The sequence below is a fragment of the Ranitomeya imitator genome, chromosome 1 (genome assembly GCF_032444005.1).
Source record: "Ranitomeya imitator isolate aRanImi1 chromosome 1, aRanImi1.pri, whole genome shotgun sequence".
NCBI classification, from domain to species: Eukaryota; Metazoa; Chordata; class Amphibia; order Anura; family Dendrobatidae; genus Ranitomeya; species Ranitomeya imitator.
Window position 1 is genome coordinate 183,002,677 of NC_091282.1, and position 18,708 is coordinate 183,021,384.

Consider the following 18,708-nt stretch of genomic DNA (forward strand, 5'->3'; position numbering starts at 1 on the left):
ATTTTGTGTGACATAACTTTTTGATTTAACGCATAAGAATTAAAAATTATGACATTTTTGAAATTTTGCCAAATTTCCGATATTTTCACAAATAAATGCAAGTCATATCAAACAAATATTACAATTATTATGAAGTACAAAATGTCATGAGAAAACAATCTCAGAATCAGTGGCTCCATCCCCAGCTCCTCCGCCTGACTCTGGTGTCTGTATCTGCCTACTTTTTTAAAGTTTGGGCTGACGCCATCTTCACTGTGGGAAGCTTGCATAGATTGACCTCCCCACGGTCAGCACAATTTTTTAATGTAAGGTAAAGAAATGACTATAATGACATATACACATGTATTTCAGTGAAAAAATCTGCTTTGTTGTTCTATAATCTCTATTTGAAGTTTTCTGATTTTTGGTGCACAGTGGGCTTGTATGCTGCAAAACTATGTGAAGAATGGAACGATACTGTGTGCTGGGGGGCTGTGTGAACAAGGGGATGATGCTGGACAGGCTGTGCATAGAATGGGGAGATGCTGTCTGCTAGGGGGCAGTGTGGAGAAAGGGGTGATGCTGCGTGTTGGGGGCTGTGCAGAGAATGGGTTGATGCTGCATGCTGGGGGGCCGTGCAGAAAATGGGGCGATGCTGCTTGCAGGGGGGTTGAGCAGACAATGGAATGATTCTGGGTAAGCTGTACAGAGAATGGGATGATGCTGCATGCTGGGGGGCAGGACAGAGAATGGGGGGGTGATGCTGCGTGCTGTGGGGCAATGCAGACAAAGGTATGATGCTGAGGAAGCTGTGTGGAGAATGGGGTGATGCTCCATTCTGAGGAGCAGTGCGGTAAATGGGGTGATTCTGCATTCTGGGGACTGTGTGGAGAATGGGGTGATATTTTCTTTAACTCCTTCTTCAGCCACTGGGGTTGCTACTTGCATTTGCTGATGGTTCCTTGACAACATCTCCAACACTGCTTTCAGATGTGATCTCGGCTTAAAATGTCCCTGTTTTTAACACCTAAAACATGTTCTTGTCTCTGTCCTGTAGGGTCCCTAATTTATTGGTTGGTTCTTTACATATAACCCTGTCTCCTCCTTTCAGAAACATTTTTTTCAGATTCTCAATTCGGCACTCTCTCGGTGAGTGATCACCAAAAAGTCTTTGAGGGCCTACTTATCCAGTTTCCAGTAATACTAACATTTTACCAAAGATACATGAGGACCCACTGGTCCCCCCTGGACATCCTATTGTTTGTGGCATAAGATGGTTATTTGACCCAATTTGGAAGTTCATTGAACATTATTTACATCCCTTGGTTGAGACGCTCCCCTCCTACGTCAGGGACACTACTGACGTCCTTCGGAGACTGGATGGCCTTACCCTGGAGTATGACATGATAGTGGTCACGGCGAACGTCAAATCCCTGTATACATGTATCACTCACCAACTTGGCTTTAGGGCAGTTGAGTTCTATTTGGGTATGAGTAGTCTGGATGCCTCACATCAATCTTTGATCTTGAAACTACTTAATTTTATTTTGACTCACAATTTTTTTTACATTTAAAGATCTTTTTTCTGCAAAAACGCAATCTGCTATGGGCGTGGAGTGCGCACCATCCTACGCTAACCTCTTTCTTGGTTTTTGAGAAATGGAGGTTTTTGGGGACGGTGCGTGCACTGCAACCCAGGTACAAAGCTGGTACCGTTATATTGATGATTTAGTGGTCATCTGGCAGGGCTCTGTAGATGACCTTCCTGATTTCATATCTTACCTTAATAAGAATAGTTATAATATTAAGCGTACATATAAATTTCATAGACAACAGATTGATTTTTTGGACATCCAGATTCTCGTTACCGATGACAATAGGGTCCAAACCGACGTTTTTAGGAAAGAGACAACAGCAAATGCCCTCTTACAAGCCTCATCTGCCCATACTCCATCCATGCAGGCGATCCCGATAGGCAAATTCCTGCGGATCAGACGTTTGTGTTCCACCAATGATCGTTTTGAGAGGCAGGTATTGGACCTTCAGGATAGGTTTTATGCAAGGGGAAACAGTAAACAATGCATAAAGCGGGGTTATCAGAAAGCCAAGACATCCAGCCATTGCCAGCTTCTATCTGGCTCCAGGAGGGTTCAATGTGAGCCCCACCAAATTAGATTTATCTCTACATATAATAATCGATGGGGCACAATCCACAATATTCTCAGTACACATTGGTCAATCCTGATGACAGAACCAGATATAGGTGGATCACTCCCTGAGAGACCGCTGATGACAGCTAGGAGGAGTAGCAGTTTAAGGGATCTTTTAGTAAAGAGTCATTACGAGGCAACTCCTTCTCTTACTTTCCACACTGGGAAAACCATGACAGGGTTGTTTCCCATGTGGGTCATGTTTGGCTTGCCGTAACACTGAATGGGTTGCTAGTTTTTGTTCTTCTGATGGAAAAAAAGTCTTCCAAATCAGAGAATACATTTCATGTAATAGTGACTTCATGGTATATTATGCCACATGCCCCTGTGGTCTACTTTATGTGGACCTTACATCAAGGGAATTGAATATATGGACCAAGGAACACATTAGGGACATTAAGGCAGCTCAGTCTGTTGATGGCAAGGTGTCACTTAAGACAATTCCCCACCATTTCAAGCTGCGCCATGCCTGCATCTCTGATATCTTAAAAATACGATGAATTGATTGAGTATAAGGAGGTATTGGAGGAGGTGATCTGCGACGCAGGTTGGTGCAGTTTGAGTGCCGCTGGATTATAAAATTGGGTACTATGACCCCCTTAGGTCTCAATGAAAAATTGAGTTTCTCATCCTTTCTATAGTGTGCACTCTGCATCAGTGGACCCCATGCCTTTTAGTGATGTTCATTTGGTTATGTGCCTCTTGAGGATTTTTAATGACTTTTTTAATTTGTGTATTTTTGTGTTTTCACATGTCTTATTTATTAGCAGATGCTATCTCAGCAACGGATTTTGTGCCTTGATCACATCATTTTGAATATCCCTCTGGATGGCTTTCTATTCACCAATCAATCTGTGGACATAATGCATGGCTTCACATGCTATATCAGCATCTGATAATGTGTGTTTTTTGTATTGGGTGATGCATGTTTTTCTTTCTATTTTTGGGACTTTTACAGTATATCATTATTGCATTTGCTCTCTTTGCTTCCCAATATCCAATATGGCCATTCTGTCAATTTACATGGCACCTGTTTGGGTATCTCCCTCCCTGCAGAGGGAAGTGCAAGGGATCGGCACTTCTTGTCCGCCTGCGTCTCAGACATCAACGGAACACTTGCTCCTTATACTCACCGCTTCCGTGACACCGGATGTGATGTTTTTGGCGGCGGAAGTCCCGCCCTCATGCACTCGTCGGACACAGCGCAATGTATTTCCTTCCACTGCCACCATAGGTTATCGGGGGTTGCCGAGGGATATTTAACCCCTTAAGGACAAGGGGTATTTCAGTTTTTGCATTTCCATTTTTTTGCTCCCCTTCCTACCATGGCCATAACTTTTTTATTTTTTTTGTCAAAATGGCCATGTGAGGGCTTGTTTTTTGCGAGATGAGTTGTACTTTTGAACGGCAACATTGGTTTTACCATGTCGTGTACTCGAAAACGGGAAAAAAATTCCAGTGCAGTGAAATTGCAAACAAAGTGCAATTCCACAATAGTTTTTTGTTTGGCTTTTTTTCTAGGTTCACTAAATGCTAAAACTGACCAGCAAATATAATTATCCAGGTCATAGACCCTAAACATGTCTAGGTTCTTTTTTATATAAGCGGTGAAAAAAAATTAGAAACTTTGTTAAAAAAAAAGTTTCCATTTTCTGCTACCCGTAGCGTCTCCATTTTTTGTGATGGCTGAGGGCTTATTTTTTAAGCGCCGAGCTGACATTATTAATGATAGCATTTTGGTGCAGACATGATCTTCTGATTGCCCGTTTGCATTTTAATGCAATGTCGCAGCGACCAAAAAAAGTAATTTTGGCGTTTTGACTTTTGTTTTCTCACTACGCCGTTTAACGATCAGATTAATCCTTTTTTATTGATAGATCAGGTTATTGTGAATGCAATGATACCAAATATGTGTATGTTTGAGGGTTTTTTTCTGTTTTATTTTGAATGGGGCGAAAGGGGGGTGATTTGAACTTTTATTTTTTTTATATTTTTAAAACCATTTTTTTTTTCTTTTGGCATGCTTCAATAGTATCCATGGGAGCTGAAATAATGCAATCAGCTCTACTACATACAGGCGATGATCAGATCGCCTGCATGTAGTAGAATTACACACTTACTTTGAGCACCGACCACCAGGTGGCGCTTGTAGCAATCCAGCAGGGACAACCATAGAGGTCTCCAGGAGACCTCTGGTTGTCATGCTGATACATCAGCGACCCGCGGTCATGTGACACGGGCGCCGATGGGATGAGGTAATGACTCGCTTCCTACGCGTTCATGTTAAATGCCGCTGTCAGAGTTTGACTTTGAATTTAACATGTTAACAGCCGTGGGTGGATCACAATTCTACCTGTGGCTGTTAGGGGCACATGTCAGCTGATTAGATCAGCTGTCATGTGCCGGAAAAGGTGTGGGCTCATCGCCGGAACCCGCACCAAACGGGGGGGAGGTGTCCAATGATGGACTCTGTCCATCACTGCATGTATAGGAGTTAAATGGCACCTCCTGCACACAACACACTGCCCCCAGAGGAAGCAACAGCAAAACGTGCGTCTGGACTTCGGCGCATTGGTTGGCATAATTATGGGTAAGAGGCAATATTGTTTACTTATATGCACATGTGACACTTTATAATTACTTTATATTGTGTTTGGCAATCCCCCCTCACCTATATATTTATTAGGATATGGTTGTAAACAATGGCGGCTGCAAAACTCTATAATGTCTCCTCTTTTCCCATCCCTTGTGGGAGTACCTTAGTACATGTATACAATTTTGGCATTGAGTAATATGTAATATTTTATATATTATTACCTCGGTGTCTAGGGTTCTTCTACTTGTTTATATTGTATGCCTTCATTTGCCCCATGTTTGTACTGCTGCCTGCTTATTTTTTAATATAAAATAATTTTTCATGCATGGATTTGATTCACCATTTGTACTATCTTGTCTATGTGTATTTTTTGATTAATAAAGATGTTTTTGTACTTTTTGACATAGCAAGTTTTTAATATTTAGATACATAATTTTGATGTTAGTTCACACTATTGGGATATTTAAACTCTCTATGATTCTTATTCATTCTCTATAGCATTTTTTGAGAGTATCCTTTGTTAAGGAATATGCATTTTGCTTTACTGTATCAATTCTGGTATATTCTTAAACTCCAGTGTCAGGTATATCTCAGGTCTTGCCTGCATTACATTAATTATGGCAATATATGAATCTGCTAAACTACATAGCATCATGGATGCTATATGGCTGTCTTTAATGTCCTTGCTAATTCTCCCTTTATACAGCTTTCTTAGCTCAAATAGCTTGTTGTTTAAGCTGGATCTTTCGTGCAGTTGTCACGATTCATTATTGGATTTGTGTGTCATCAGTGTGAGACATACAGTACCAGCGTCTGGGAAAAGCTTTACAGTTAGCGCTATTCTCAGGCACCGGGTGCTGAATCCAACTCTCATCATTGTCGACTGGTCTCCCTGCGATCAGTGAGACCAGACGAAGCTGATGACAGTTGTAGTCAGCACGCTGTCTGTGTACTGCACGTATTAAATAAATCATTTTAAAAAACTGGCATGGGTTCCCCCGTATTTTTTCTAACCAGCTGAGGGAAAGCAGACATCTGGAGACTGCTGTTATTATTCTGGGAAGGGGCCAATAGGCATAAAGGTTCCCAGCCTATTAATAACTGTCTGCTTAGCCTTTACTGGTTAGTTAAAAGGGGGACTCCCCAAAAATATGACATGGGTTCAACCTATTTTTACTTACCAGCAAAAGCTAAACAGACAGCTCTGGGTTGATATTACTAGGCTAGGAATGAGCCATGATTATTGACAGGTACTCCCTACAACTGTCGTCAGAGTCGTCTGGTCTCGCTGATCGCAGGGACAGCAGGCGACAATGATGAGTGTAGTATACAGTACCCGGCACCTGGGAACAGCGCTAACTGTACCGCTTTTTATCAGATGCCAGCAAGTGTCACACTGAGGGTGCACACGGATGGTACACTGATGGAACTCTGATGTTATGCACGGACACAGATACCACCAGTACTGTTTTTTCCAGTGCTGGAAATATCAGGATATGCGAAAGAGGCCTTAGATGTTGCAAATTGAAGCTAAAGGAAGGAGGGCAGGGAGGGGCTTGGGAGGGTTTCTGAGTGGGTGTGATAGGTGCTGGTTTACAGACAACTGCAATGCATGATGAAACAGTAATAGAATACAGGAAGCCAGGAGAAAGGAAGTTGTCAATTAACCCCATCATAAAATACTGACCAAATACTGAACGTGTGAACATGGCTTAAGTGAAACTCGAACAACAGAAAGATGACATCTTAGGTCGGGGTCACACTTGTGAGTTCAATGAGAGAAACTCGCGAGAGTCTCTCGCATCAAGTTCCGGCACTTCCGCCAGCACACGGGACCGGAGCGTGCGGCTGCATAGAAATACTGCTGACGGCAGTGTCGGGTATTGATGCGAGAGACTCGTGCGAGCTTCTCGTATTACATACGCAAGTGTGACCCCGGCCTTAGTTGTATGCTAGCAAGGTTCATTTTTCACTATTTGCTAGAAATGAGGAAACAATCATCAGTTTTCATTTGTATATGAGAAAAACTAATAAAGCACTGAAAGTAAAAAAAACAAACACCACAGCTACGTCTGGAAGAGGCCTTAGATGCAGGCACTTTTTTTTAAGAAGTGTGCCTGCTCGTTTGAAAAAGTTGGTAATTTATTTTCAAATTTAATGTAGAGAAGTCTCATACCCCCCTTACCTTGCATCGATGAAGGATTTTCCTAGCCATGACAAGCATGCGCTCTTGATCCACAACTTCTTCTGCAGCATTAAACTGTTTGATGAATTCCTCTGTGACTTCCAAGGGCTTTCTATATAAAGATCACAAGGAATGCAATGATTTTAAATGTCATTTACTGACAAGCAACATAATCCTCTATTGAATCATCAAAAGTAGTTAAAGAACAATATGAGATGCAGAGAAAGTTCTAAGACAAAGGAGAGAGCGGTGTTATTTTTATATCAGACTATTACATATACCGCTATAATAATGTGCTCTTAACAGAACAAAAGCTGATTGCAACTGAATGTACATTTAGCTTTTATGTGTTTTATTAATAGATATGTCTTATTTTTCCTTAGAGTTGCAGTAATAGAACAAGCCATCCTGAACTATTAATATTTTATACTGCCCCAAGCCTCAACCTACAATGGTGATTCGCACTGGCAGTATAAATCAGACAGGGATCGGAGCGCAGTGCACGGACTGGCCGGCGGCACTCACAACCTGAGTACGACGGCTGCATAGAAATACATGGAGCGGTCACACTCTGGTTGGGAGAGCCACCAGTCAATCTGAGCAATGCCTTCCGATCCCTGTCTCATATATACGGACATCTGACTCTTTCCATAAAATTAGGTTTTATTTACTTACAATTTTACCCTACTAAAATGTATAACAGCAGGTTTATCCATACTAGATGTCAGCTTAGACGGTTTCTTGAACACTGATGCTAAACGCTTCTATCAACAGCAAAAGTGGCATTTTATAATGAAAATAAGAGCCAACTAACAACCAATATGGCTGCACGTCTATCTTTATCACATTTTCATGATGTCTGCCCAATCGTAACAGAATAATGTAAATATCTCTTTAAATGCTATAGTAGAATTACCAAAGTTTGCCTTTATGATATGTCTGCTATATCATTATTAGTAAATTTGTGTAGAAAGGGATACATTTTCAGACTTTCTAAGGGGGTCAACTACTCAATTAAAGGGTTTTTGCTACTTCGTATGACAGCAGCACGATGTAGGCATGGAAACCATGAATCCAATGATGTATCACTTAGATTACTGGGTGCAGCCGCTCTGAGTTTCTATATTTAGCAATGCAGCAGAGCTGAAAAAGCTAACCACGTCCACACCAGGTTCACTACATACAATGTCTATAGACAGTGAGCTGCTTCACTAAAGAGGGCGGAGTTGGACCAGGAGGCACTGCTGTGTCCAAGCAATCAGAACCTCCTAATGCTAAAAGAATCATTGCAAGTAAACAACAGCACAGAGCTTTATAAGTGAGGCATTGCTATGTTTTAACTCTTACAGCATGATGGTTTTAGGTTACATAGCAAAAACATGTTGACAGATTCCCTTTAACCCCTTTCTGCCATTAGACGTACTATTGCGTCCATGTGGGGTGGGCTTTACTTCCCAAGGACGCAATAGTACGTCATATGCGATCGGCAGCGCTCACGGGGGGAGCGCCGCCGATCGCGGCCGGGTGTCAGCTGTTTATCGCAGCTGACATCCGGCACTATGTGCCAGGAGCGTCACGGACCGCCCCCGGCACATTAACCCCCGGCACACCGCGATCAAAGATGATCGCGATGTGCCGGCGGTACAGGGAAGCACCGCGCAGGGAGGGGGCTCCCTGCGGGCTTCCCTGAGCCCCCCGCAGCAACGCGATGTGATCGCGTTGCTGCGAGGGTCTCACCTCCCTCCCTGCTCCCTCCAGCCCCGGATCCAAGATGGCCGCGGATCCGGGTCCTGCAGGGAGGGAGGTGGCTTCACAGAGCCTGCTCAGAGCAGGCACTGTGAAGCAGCCTGCACTCCTATCAGATCAGTGATCTGACAGAGTGCTGTGCAAACTGTCAGATCACTGATCTGTGATGTCCCCCCCTGGGACAAAGTAAAAAAGTAAAAAAAAAAAATTTCAAATGTGTAAAAAAAAATAAAAAAAAAAATTCCAAAATAATGAAAAAAAAAATAAAAATATTATTCCCATAAATACATTTCTTTATCTAAATAATAAAAAAAAAACAATAAAAGTACACATATTTAGTATCGCCGCGTCCGTAACGGCCCGACCTATAAAACTGGCCCACTAGTTAACCCCTTCAGTAAACACCGTAAGAAAAAAAAAAAAAAAAACGAGGCAAAAAACAACGCTTGATAATCATACCGCCGAACAAAAAGTGGAATAACACGCGATCAAAAAGACAGATATAACTAACCATGGTACCGCTGAAAACGTCATCTTGTCCCGCAAAAAACGAGCCGCCATACAGCATCATCAGCAAAAAAATAAAAAAGTTATAGTCCTGAGAATAAAGCGATGCAAAAATAATTATTTTTTCTATAAAATAGTTTTTATCGTATAAAAGCGCCAAAACATAAAAAAATGATATAAATGAGGTGTCGCTGTAATCGTACTGACCCTAAGAATAAAACTGCTTCATCAATTTTACCAAACGCGGAACGGTATAAACGCCTCCCCCAAAAGAAATTCATGAATAGCTGGTTTTTGGTCATTCTGCCTCACAAAAATCGGAATAAAAAGCGATCAAAAAATGTCACGTGCCCGAAAATGTTACCAATAAAAACATCAACTCGTCCCGCAAAAACCAAGACCTCACATGACTCTGGACCAGAATATAGAAAAATTATAGCTCTCAAAATGTGGTAACGCAAAAAATATTTTTTGCAATAAAAAGCGTCTTTCAGTGTGTGACGGCTGCCAATCATAAAAATCCGCTAAAAAACCCGCTATAAAAGTAAATCAAACCCCCCTTCATCACCCCCTTAGTTAGGGAAAAATTAAAAAAATGTATTTATTTCCATTTTCCCATTAGGGCTAGGGTTAGGGCTAGGGTTAGGGCTAGGGTTAGGGCTAGGGTTAGGGTTAGGGCTAGGGTTAGGGTTAGGGTTAGGGCTAGGGTTAGGGCTAGGGTTAGGGTTAGGGTTAGGGCTAGGGTTAGGGTTAGGGCTAGGGTTAGGGCTAGGGTTAGGGCTAGGGTTAGGGCTAGGGCTACAGTTTGGGTTGGGGCTAAAGTTACAGTTAGGGTTTAGATTACATTTACGGTTGGGAATAGGGTTGGGATTAGGGTTAGGGGTGTGTCAGGGTTAGAGGTGTGGTTAGGGTTACTGTTGGGATTAGGGTTAGGGATGTGTTTGGATTAGGGTTTCAGTTATAATTGGGGGGTTTCCACTGTTTAGGCACATCAGGGGCTCTCCAAACGCGACATGGCGTCCGATCTCAATTCCAGCCAATTCTGCGTTGAAAAAGTAAAACAGTGCTTCTTCCCTTCCGAGCTCTCCCGTGTGCCCAAACAGGGGTTTACCCCAACATATGGGGTATCAGCGTACTCAGGACAAATAGGACAACAACTTTTGGGGTCCAATTTCTCCTGCTACCCTTGGGAAAATACAAAACTCGGGGCTAAAACATATTTTTTGTGGGGAAAAAAAAAGATTTTTTATTTTCACGGCTCTGCGTTATAAACTGTAGTGAAACACTTGGGGGTTCAAAGTTCTCACAACACATCTAGATTAGTTCCCTGGGGGGTCTAGTTTCCAATATGGGGTCACTTGTGGGGGGTTTCTACTGTTTAGGTACATTAGGGGTTCTGCAAACGCAATGTGACGTCTGCAGACCATTCCATCTAAGTCTGCATTCCAAATGGCGCTCCTTCCCTTCCGAGCTCTGCCATGCGCTCAAACGTTGGTTTCCCCCAACATACGGGGTATCAGCGTACTCAGGACAAATTGGACAACAACTTTTGGGGTCGAATTTCTCCTCTTACCCTCGGGAAAATACAAAACTGGGGGCTAAAAAATAATTTTGGGGGGAAAGATTTTTTTTTTTAATTTTCACGGCTCTGCGTTACAAACTGTAGTGAAACACTTGGGGGTTCAAAGCTATCACAACACATCTAGATGAGTTCCTTAGGGGGTCTAGTTTCCAAAATGGTGTCACTTGTGGGAGGTTTCTACTGTTTAGGTACATTAGGGGCTCTGCAAATGCAATGTGACACCTGCAGACCATTCCATCTAAGTCCTCATTCCAAATGGAGCTCCTTCCCTTCCGAGCCCTCCCATGCGCCCAAACAGTGGTTCCCCCCCACATATGGGGTATCGGCGCACTCAGGACAAATTGGACAACAAATTGTGGGGTTGAATTTCTCCTTTTACCCTCGGAAAAATACAAAACTGGGGGCTAAAAAATAATTTTTGTGGGAAAAAATTTTTGTTTTATTTTTACGGCTCTCCATTATAAACTTCTGTGAAGCCCTTGGTGGGTCAAAGCGCTCAGCACACATCTAGATAAGTTCCTAAGGGGGTCTACTTTCCAAAATGGTGTCACTTGTGGGGGGTTTCTACTGTTTAGGTACATTAGGGGCTCTGCAAACGCAATGTGACACCTGCAGACCATTCCATCTAAGTCTGCATTCAAATGGCACTCCTTCCCTTCTGAGCCCTCCCATGTGCCCAAACAGTGGTTCCCCCCACATATGGTGTATCATCGCACTCAGGACAAATTGGGCAACAAATTTTGGGGTCCAATTTCTCCTGTTACCCTCAGGAAAATACAAAACTGGGGGCTAAAAAAATAATTTTTGTGGGAAAAAAATTTTGTTTTATTTTTACGGCTCTGCATTATAAACTTCTGTGAAGCACTTGGTGGGTCAAAGTGCTCACCACACCTCTAGATAAGTTCCTTAGGGGGTCTACTTTCCAAAATGGTGTCATTTGTGGGGGGTTTCAATGTTTAGGCACATCAGTGGCTCTTCAAACGCAACATGGCGTCCCATCTCAATTCCTGTCAATTTTGCTTTGAAAAGTCAAACGGCGCTCCTTCCCTTCCGAGCTCTCCCATCCACCCAAACAGTGGTTTACCCCCACATATGGGGTATCCGCGTACTCAGGACAAATTGTACAACAACTTTTGGGGTCCAATTTCTTCTCTTACCCTTGGGAAAATAAAAAATTGGGGGCAAAAAGATAATTTTTGTGAAAAAATATGATTTTTTATTTTTACGGTTCTACATTATAAACTTCTGTGAAGCACTTGGTGGGTCAAAGTGCTCACCACACCTCTAGATAAGTTCCTTAGGGGGTCTACTTTCCAAAATGGTGTCACTTGTGGGGGGTTTCAATGTTTAGGCACATCAGTGGCTCTTCAAACGCAACATGACGTCCCATCTCAATTCCTGTCAATTTTGCATTGAAAAGTCAAACGGCGCTCCTTCCCTTCCGAGCTCTCCCATCCGCCCAAACAGTGGTTTACCCCCACATATGGGCTATCAGCGTACTCAGGACAAATTGTACAACAACTTTTGGGGTCCAATTTCTTCTCTTACCCTTGGGAAAATAAAAAATTGGGGGCGAAAAGATAATTTTTGTGAAAAAATATGATTTTTTATTTTTACAGTTCTACATTATAAACTTCTGTGAAGCACTTGTTGGGTCAAAGTGCTCACCACACCTCTAGATAAGTTCCTTAGGGGGTCTACTTTCCAAAATGGTGTCACTTGTGAGGGGTTTCAATGTTTAGCCACATCAGGGGCTCTCCAAACGAAACATGGCGTCCCATCTCAATTGCAGTCAATTTTGCATTGAAAAGTCAAATGGCACTCCTTCGCTTCCGAGCTCTGCCATGCGCCCAAACAGTGGTTTACCCCCACATGTGGGGTATTGGCATACTCAGGACAAATTGTACAACAATGTTTGGGGTCCATTTTCTCCTGTTACCCTTGGTAAAATAAAACAAATTGGAGCTGAATTACATTTTTTGTGAAAAAAAGTTAAATGTTCATTTTTATTTAAACATTCAAAAAATTCCTGTGAAGCACCAGAAGGGTTAATAAACTTCTTGAATATGGTTTTGAGCACCTTGAGGGGTGTAGTTTTTAGAATGGTGTCACACTTGGGTATTTTCTATCATATAGACCCCTCAAAATGACTTCAAATGAGTTGTGGTCCCTAAAATAAAATGGTGTTGTAGAAATGAGAAATTGCTGGTCAACTTTTAACCCTTATAACTCCCTAACAAAAAAAAATTTTGGTTCCAAAATTGTGCTGATGTAAAGTAGACATGTGGGAAATGTTACTTATTAAGTATTTTGTGTGACATATCTCTGTGATTTAATTGCATAAAAATTCAAAGTTGGAAAATTGCGAAATTTTCATAATTTTCGCCAAATTTCCGTTTTTTTCACAAATAAACGCAGGTACTATCAAATAATTTTTACCATTGTCATGAAGTACAATATGTCACGAGAAAACAATGTCAGAATCACCAGGATCCATTGAAGCGTTCCAGAGTTATAACCTCATAAAGGGACAGTGGTCAGAATTGTAAAAATTGGCCCGGTCATTAACGTGCAAACCACCCTTGGGGGTAAAGGGGTTAAAGGGAACCTGTCACCCCGTTTTTTCAGATTGAGCTATAAATACTGTTAAATAGGGCCTGCGCTGTGCGTTACTATAGTGTATGTAGTGTACCCTGATTCCCCATGTATGCTGAGAAATACATTACCAAAGTCGCCGTTTTCGCCTGTCAATCAGGCTGGTCTGGTCAGGTGGGCGTGTTCACAGCGCTCTTTTCTTCTCCAGCTTTCCGTTGGTGGCGTAGTGGTGTGCGCATGTCCAAGGTCCGAATTCCCTGCGCCCACGTGAAGACACAGCGCGCGATCTGCGCTGTAATCCCTTGCATCGGTGGGGGCGGCCATCTTCCTGGGGCCGCGCGTGCGCAGATGGAGTGCTCTGCTGCACGGGGCTTCAGGAAAATGGCCGCGGGATGCCGCGCGTGCGCATTAGAGATCGCGGCGGCCATTTTCCCAAAGCCGAGTTTGCATCTCGGCTTTGGAAAAATGGCCGCCGCGATCTCTAATGCGCAAGCGCGGCATCCCGCGGCCATTTTCCTGAAGCCCCGTGCAGCAGAGCACTCCATCTGCGCACGCGCGGCCCCAGGAAGATGGCCGCCCCCACCGATGCAAGGGATAACAGCGCAGATCGCGCGCTGTGTCTTCACGTGGGCGCAGGGAATTCGGACCTTGGACATGCGCACACCACTACGCCACCAACGGAAAGCTGGAGAAGAAAAGAGCGCTGTGAACACGCCCACCTGACCAGACCAGCCTGATTGACAGGCGAAAACGGCGACTTTGGTAATGTATTTCTCAGCATACATGGGGAATCAGGGTACACTACATACACTATAGTAACGCACAGCGCAGGCCCTATTTAACAGTACTTATAGCTCAATCTGAAAAAACGGGGTGACAGGTTCCCTTTAAAAATAAGGACAAAAGAATTCCTGCAGTCATGATTATGCATCTAAGAGTTAGCACTGTTATTTTGCAGCGCTGGAGTCTTGGGTTCAAATCCCACCAAAGACAAAATCTGCAAGGAGTTTGTATGTTCTCCCCATGTATGCTCTCCTCCCACACTCCAAACAATACTTAATAAGGATCTGACTCCAGGTCAAAAGTGTCCAGTTTTTTCTCTCATTTTATTCCCACAGTATTCTGTTTTTTGGGAGTTTTTTGTGCTATTTTATGCTCATTACAAAAAGGGCATTGCTCATAGGGTAATAATGCAGAGCAGTTCGAAAACATAGATAAAAGAAAGTATTCATGATTTTCTAATACTGGACAATTCCATTATTTGTATATCTTGCATGTCACATAATTTTATATTTTTTCTTTTTTTTTTAAACCTAAAATATTTTTGATACTTTGTATATTATTTGCTTTTTGGCTTTGGATATTATATTTTAACTCATATAAACTGTGGGTCCAAATCAGTAAGTGTTTTGCACAAGTGTCTTAACCCCTTCACCCCAAAGCCTGTTTTCACCTAAGTGACAGGGCCAATTTTTACAATTCTGACCACTGTCACATTATGAGGTCATAACTCTGAAACGCTTCAACGGATCCTGGTGATTCTGACACTGTTTTCTCGTGACATATTGTACTTCATGATAGTGGTAAAACTTCTTCGATATGACTTGCATTTATTTGTGAAAAAAACAAAAATTTGTCGGAAATTATGAAAATTTAGCAATTTTCAAACTCTTAGTCTTTATGCCCTTAAATTAGAGAGTTATATCACATAATATAGTTAATAAACAACATTTCCCACATGTCTGCTTTACATCAGCACAATTTTGGAAACATAATTTTTTTTGTTAGGACGTTATAAGGGTTAAAAGTTGACCAGCGATTTCTCATTTTTGCAACAAAATTTGCAAAACCATTTTTTTACAGACCACCTCACACTTGAAGTGACTTTGAGGGGTCTATATGACAGAAAATGCCAAAAAGTGACCATTCTAAAAACTGCACCCCTCAAGGTACTCAAAACCACATTCAAAAAGTTTGTTAACCCTTCAGGTGCTTCACAGGAATTTTTTGAATGTTTAAAAAAATTGAACATTTAACTTTTTTTTCACAAAATTTTTACTTCAGGTCCAATTTGTTTCATTTTACCAAGGGCAACAGGAGAAATTGGACCACAAAAGTCGTTGTACAATTTGTCCTGAGTACGCCGATACCCCATATGTGGGGGTAAACCACTGTTTGGGCACATGGCAGAGCTCGTAAGGGAAGGAGCGCCATTTGACTTTTCAATGCAAGATTTGCTGGAATTGAGATCGGAGCCTATGTCACGATTGGAGAGCACCTGATGTGCCTATACAGTGGGAACCAACACAAGTGACACCATTTTGGAAAGTAGACCCCCTAAGGAACTAATCTAGATGTGTGGTGAGCACTTTGAACCTCCAAGTGCTTCACAGAAGTTTATAATGTAGAGCCGTAAAAAAATGTCATATTAATTTTCACAAAAAATGATCTTTTTGCCCCAAATTTTTTATTTTCCCAAGGGTAACAGGATAAATTGGACCCCAAAAGTTGTTGTGCAATTTGTCCTGAGTACGACGATACTTCATATATGGGGATAAACCACTGTTTGAGCGCATGGCAGAGCTCGGAAGGGAAGGAGTGCCATTTGACTTTTCAATGCAAAATTGGCTGGAATTGAGATCTGACGCCATGTCGCATTTGGAGAGCCCCTGACGTGCCTTAACAGTGGAAACCCCCCACAAGTGACCCCATTTTGGAAAGAAGACCCCCTAAGGAACTTATCTAGATGTGTGGTGAGCACTTTTAACCCCCAATTGTTTCACTAAAGTTTAGAATGTAGCATTGTGAAAATTAAAAAATCATTTTTTCTTTCCACAAAATGATGTTTTAGCCCGCAATTTTTTTTTTCCCAAGGGTAACAGGAGAAATTGGACCACAAATGTTATTGTCCAATTTGTCCTGAGTACACTGATACCCCACATGTTGGGGGAACCACCGTTTGAGTGCATGGCAGAGCTCGGAAGGGAAGGAGCACTGTTTTAAATGCAGACTTAGATGGAATGGACTGCAGGTGTCATGTTGCATTTGCAGAGCCCCTGATGTACCTAAACAGTAGAAACCCACCACAAGTGACCCCATATTGGAAACTAGACCCCCCAAGGAACTTATCTAGATGTGTTGTGAGAGCTTTGAACCAACAAGTGTTTCACTACAGTTTATAACGCAGAGCCGTGAAAATAAAAGATATTTTGTTTCCACGAAAATGATATTTTAGCCCCCACGTTTTTATTTTCCCAAGAGTAACAGGACAAATTAGACCCCAAAAGTTGTTGTCCAACTTGTCCTGAGAACGCTGATACCCCATATGTTGGGGGGAACTGTTGTGAATTCTGTGGCTCCCTGCTGTGGTCATAAGTGGTACTTCGGCTGATTCTCTCTATGAGCTTCCGTTGGTGGAGGAGAGTGGTACTGCGGCTTCTGAGTTTCCTTCCTCAGGTGATGTGGTGAAGTCGTTAGGTGCTGCTCTATTTAACTCCACCTAGTGCTTTGATCCTGGCCTCCAGTCAATGTTCTAGTATTGGACTTGCTTCCTCCTGGATCGTTCCTGTGGCCTGCTGCTCTGCATAGCTAAGTTCCGCTTTTGTTATTTTTGTTTGCTGTTTTTTTCTGTCCAGCTTGCTTATTTGGTTTTTCTTGCTAGCTGGAAGCTCTGGGACGCAGAGGGTGTACCTCCATGCCGTTAGTCGGTACGGAGGGTCTTTTTGCCCCTTTGCGTGGTTGTTTGTAGGGTTTTGTGTTGACCGCAAAGTTACCTTTCCTATCCTCGCTCTGTTCAGAAAGTCAGGCCTCACTTTGCTAAATCTATTTCATCTCTACGTTTGTCTTTTCATCTTAACTCACAGTCATTATATGTAGGGGCTGCCTTTTCCTTTGGGGTATTTCTCTGAGGCAAGGTAGGCGTATTTTCTATCTTCAGGCTAGTTAGTTTCTCAGGCTGTGCCGAGTTGCATAGGGAGCGTTAGGCGCAATCCACGGCTGCCTCTAGTGTTGTTGGAGAGGATTAGGGATTGCGGTCAGCAGAGTTCCCACGTCTCAGAGCTCGTTCTTTGTTTTTGGGTTATTGTCAGGTCACTGTATGTGCTCTGACTTCTATGTCCATTGTGGTACTGAATTACCTTATCATAACAGTACTGGAGGCCCAAAGTACTAATGATTCTCAGCGGAGGGAAAAAAGAAGTTCTGAGACCATATTTTTTTTCTCTGCACTGTGTTTTGCCTTTTTTTCCCCCTAGACATTTGGGTGGTTCAGGACACAGGTGTAGCGATGGACATTAAAGGTCTGTCTTCATGTGTGGATCAGCTCACGGCAAGAGTACAAAATATTCAAGACTTTGTGGTTCAGAATTCTATGTTAGAACCAAGAATTCCTATTCCTGATTTGTTTTTTGGAGATAGAACTAAATTTCTGAGTTTCAAAAATAATTGTAAACTGTTTCTGGCTTTGAAACCTCGCTCCTCTGGTGAACCAGTTCAACAAGTTAGGATCATTATTTCTTTTTTACGTGGCGACCCTCAGGACTGGGCATTTTCTCTTGTGCCAGGAGATCCTGCATTAAGTAATATTGATGCGTTTTTCCTGGTGCTCGGATTGCTGTACGATGAACCTAATTCAGTGGATCAGGCAGAGAAAAATTTGCTGGCTCTGTGTCAGGGTCAGGATGAGATTGAGGTATATTGTCAGAAATTTAGAAAGTGGTCCGTACTCACTCAATGGAATGAAGGTGCGCTCGCAGCTATTTTCAGAAAAGGTCTCTCTGAAGCCCTTAAGGATGTCATGGTGGGATTTCCTATGCCTGCTGGTCTGAATGAATCTATGTCTTTGGCCATTCAGATCGGTCGACGCTTGCGTGAGCGTAAATCTGTGCACCATTTGGCGGTATTATCTGAGCATAAACCTGAGCCTATGCAGTGCGATAGGACTTTGACCAGAGTTGAACGGCAAGAACACAGACGTCAGAATGGGCTCTGTTTCTACTGTGGTGATTCCACTCATGCTATCTCTGATTGTCCTAAGCGCACTAAGCGGTTCGCTAGGTCTGCCACCATTGGTACGGTACAGTCAAAATTTCTTTTGTCCGTTACGTTGATCTGCTCTTTGTCATCTTATTCTGTCATGGCATTTGTGGATTCAGGCACTGCCCTGAATTTGATGGACTTGGAGTATGCTAGGCGTTGTGGGTTTTTCTTGGAGCCCTTGCAGTGTCCTATTCCATTGAGAGGAATTGATGCTACGCCTTTGGCCAAGAATAGTGAGTCAAAAGACGTGGGCACTGCTACTCAGGTGCAC

General features: G+C 42.6%; 1 protein-coding gene across 1 annotated transcript in view; it reads right to left on the reverse strand.

Moving 5' to 3' along the window:
* Positions 1-18,708, reverse strand: part of TMEM232 (transmembrane protein 232) — a 494,818-nt gene that overhangs the window by 473,366 nt on the left and 2,744 nt on the right. The window contains exon 2 of the mRNA XM_069752641.1: positions 6,971-7,082. Within this exon, the coding sequence (XP_069608742.1) occupies positions 6,971-7,082 (112 nt within the window). The remainder of the gene's footprint in view (positions 1-6,970; positions 7,083-18,708) is intronic.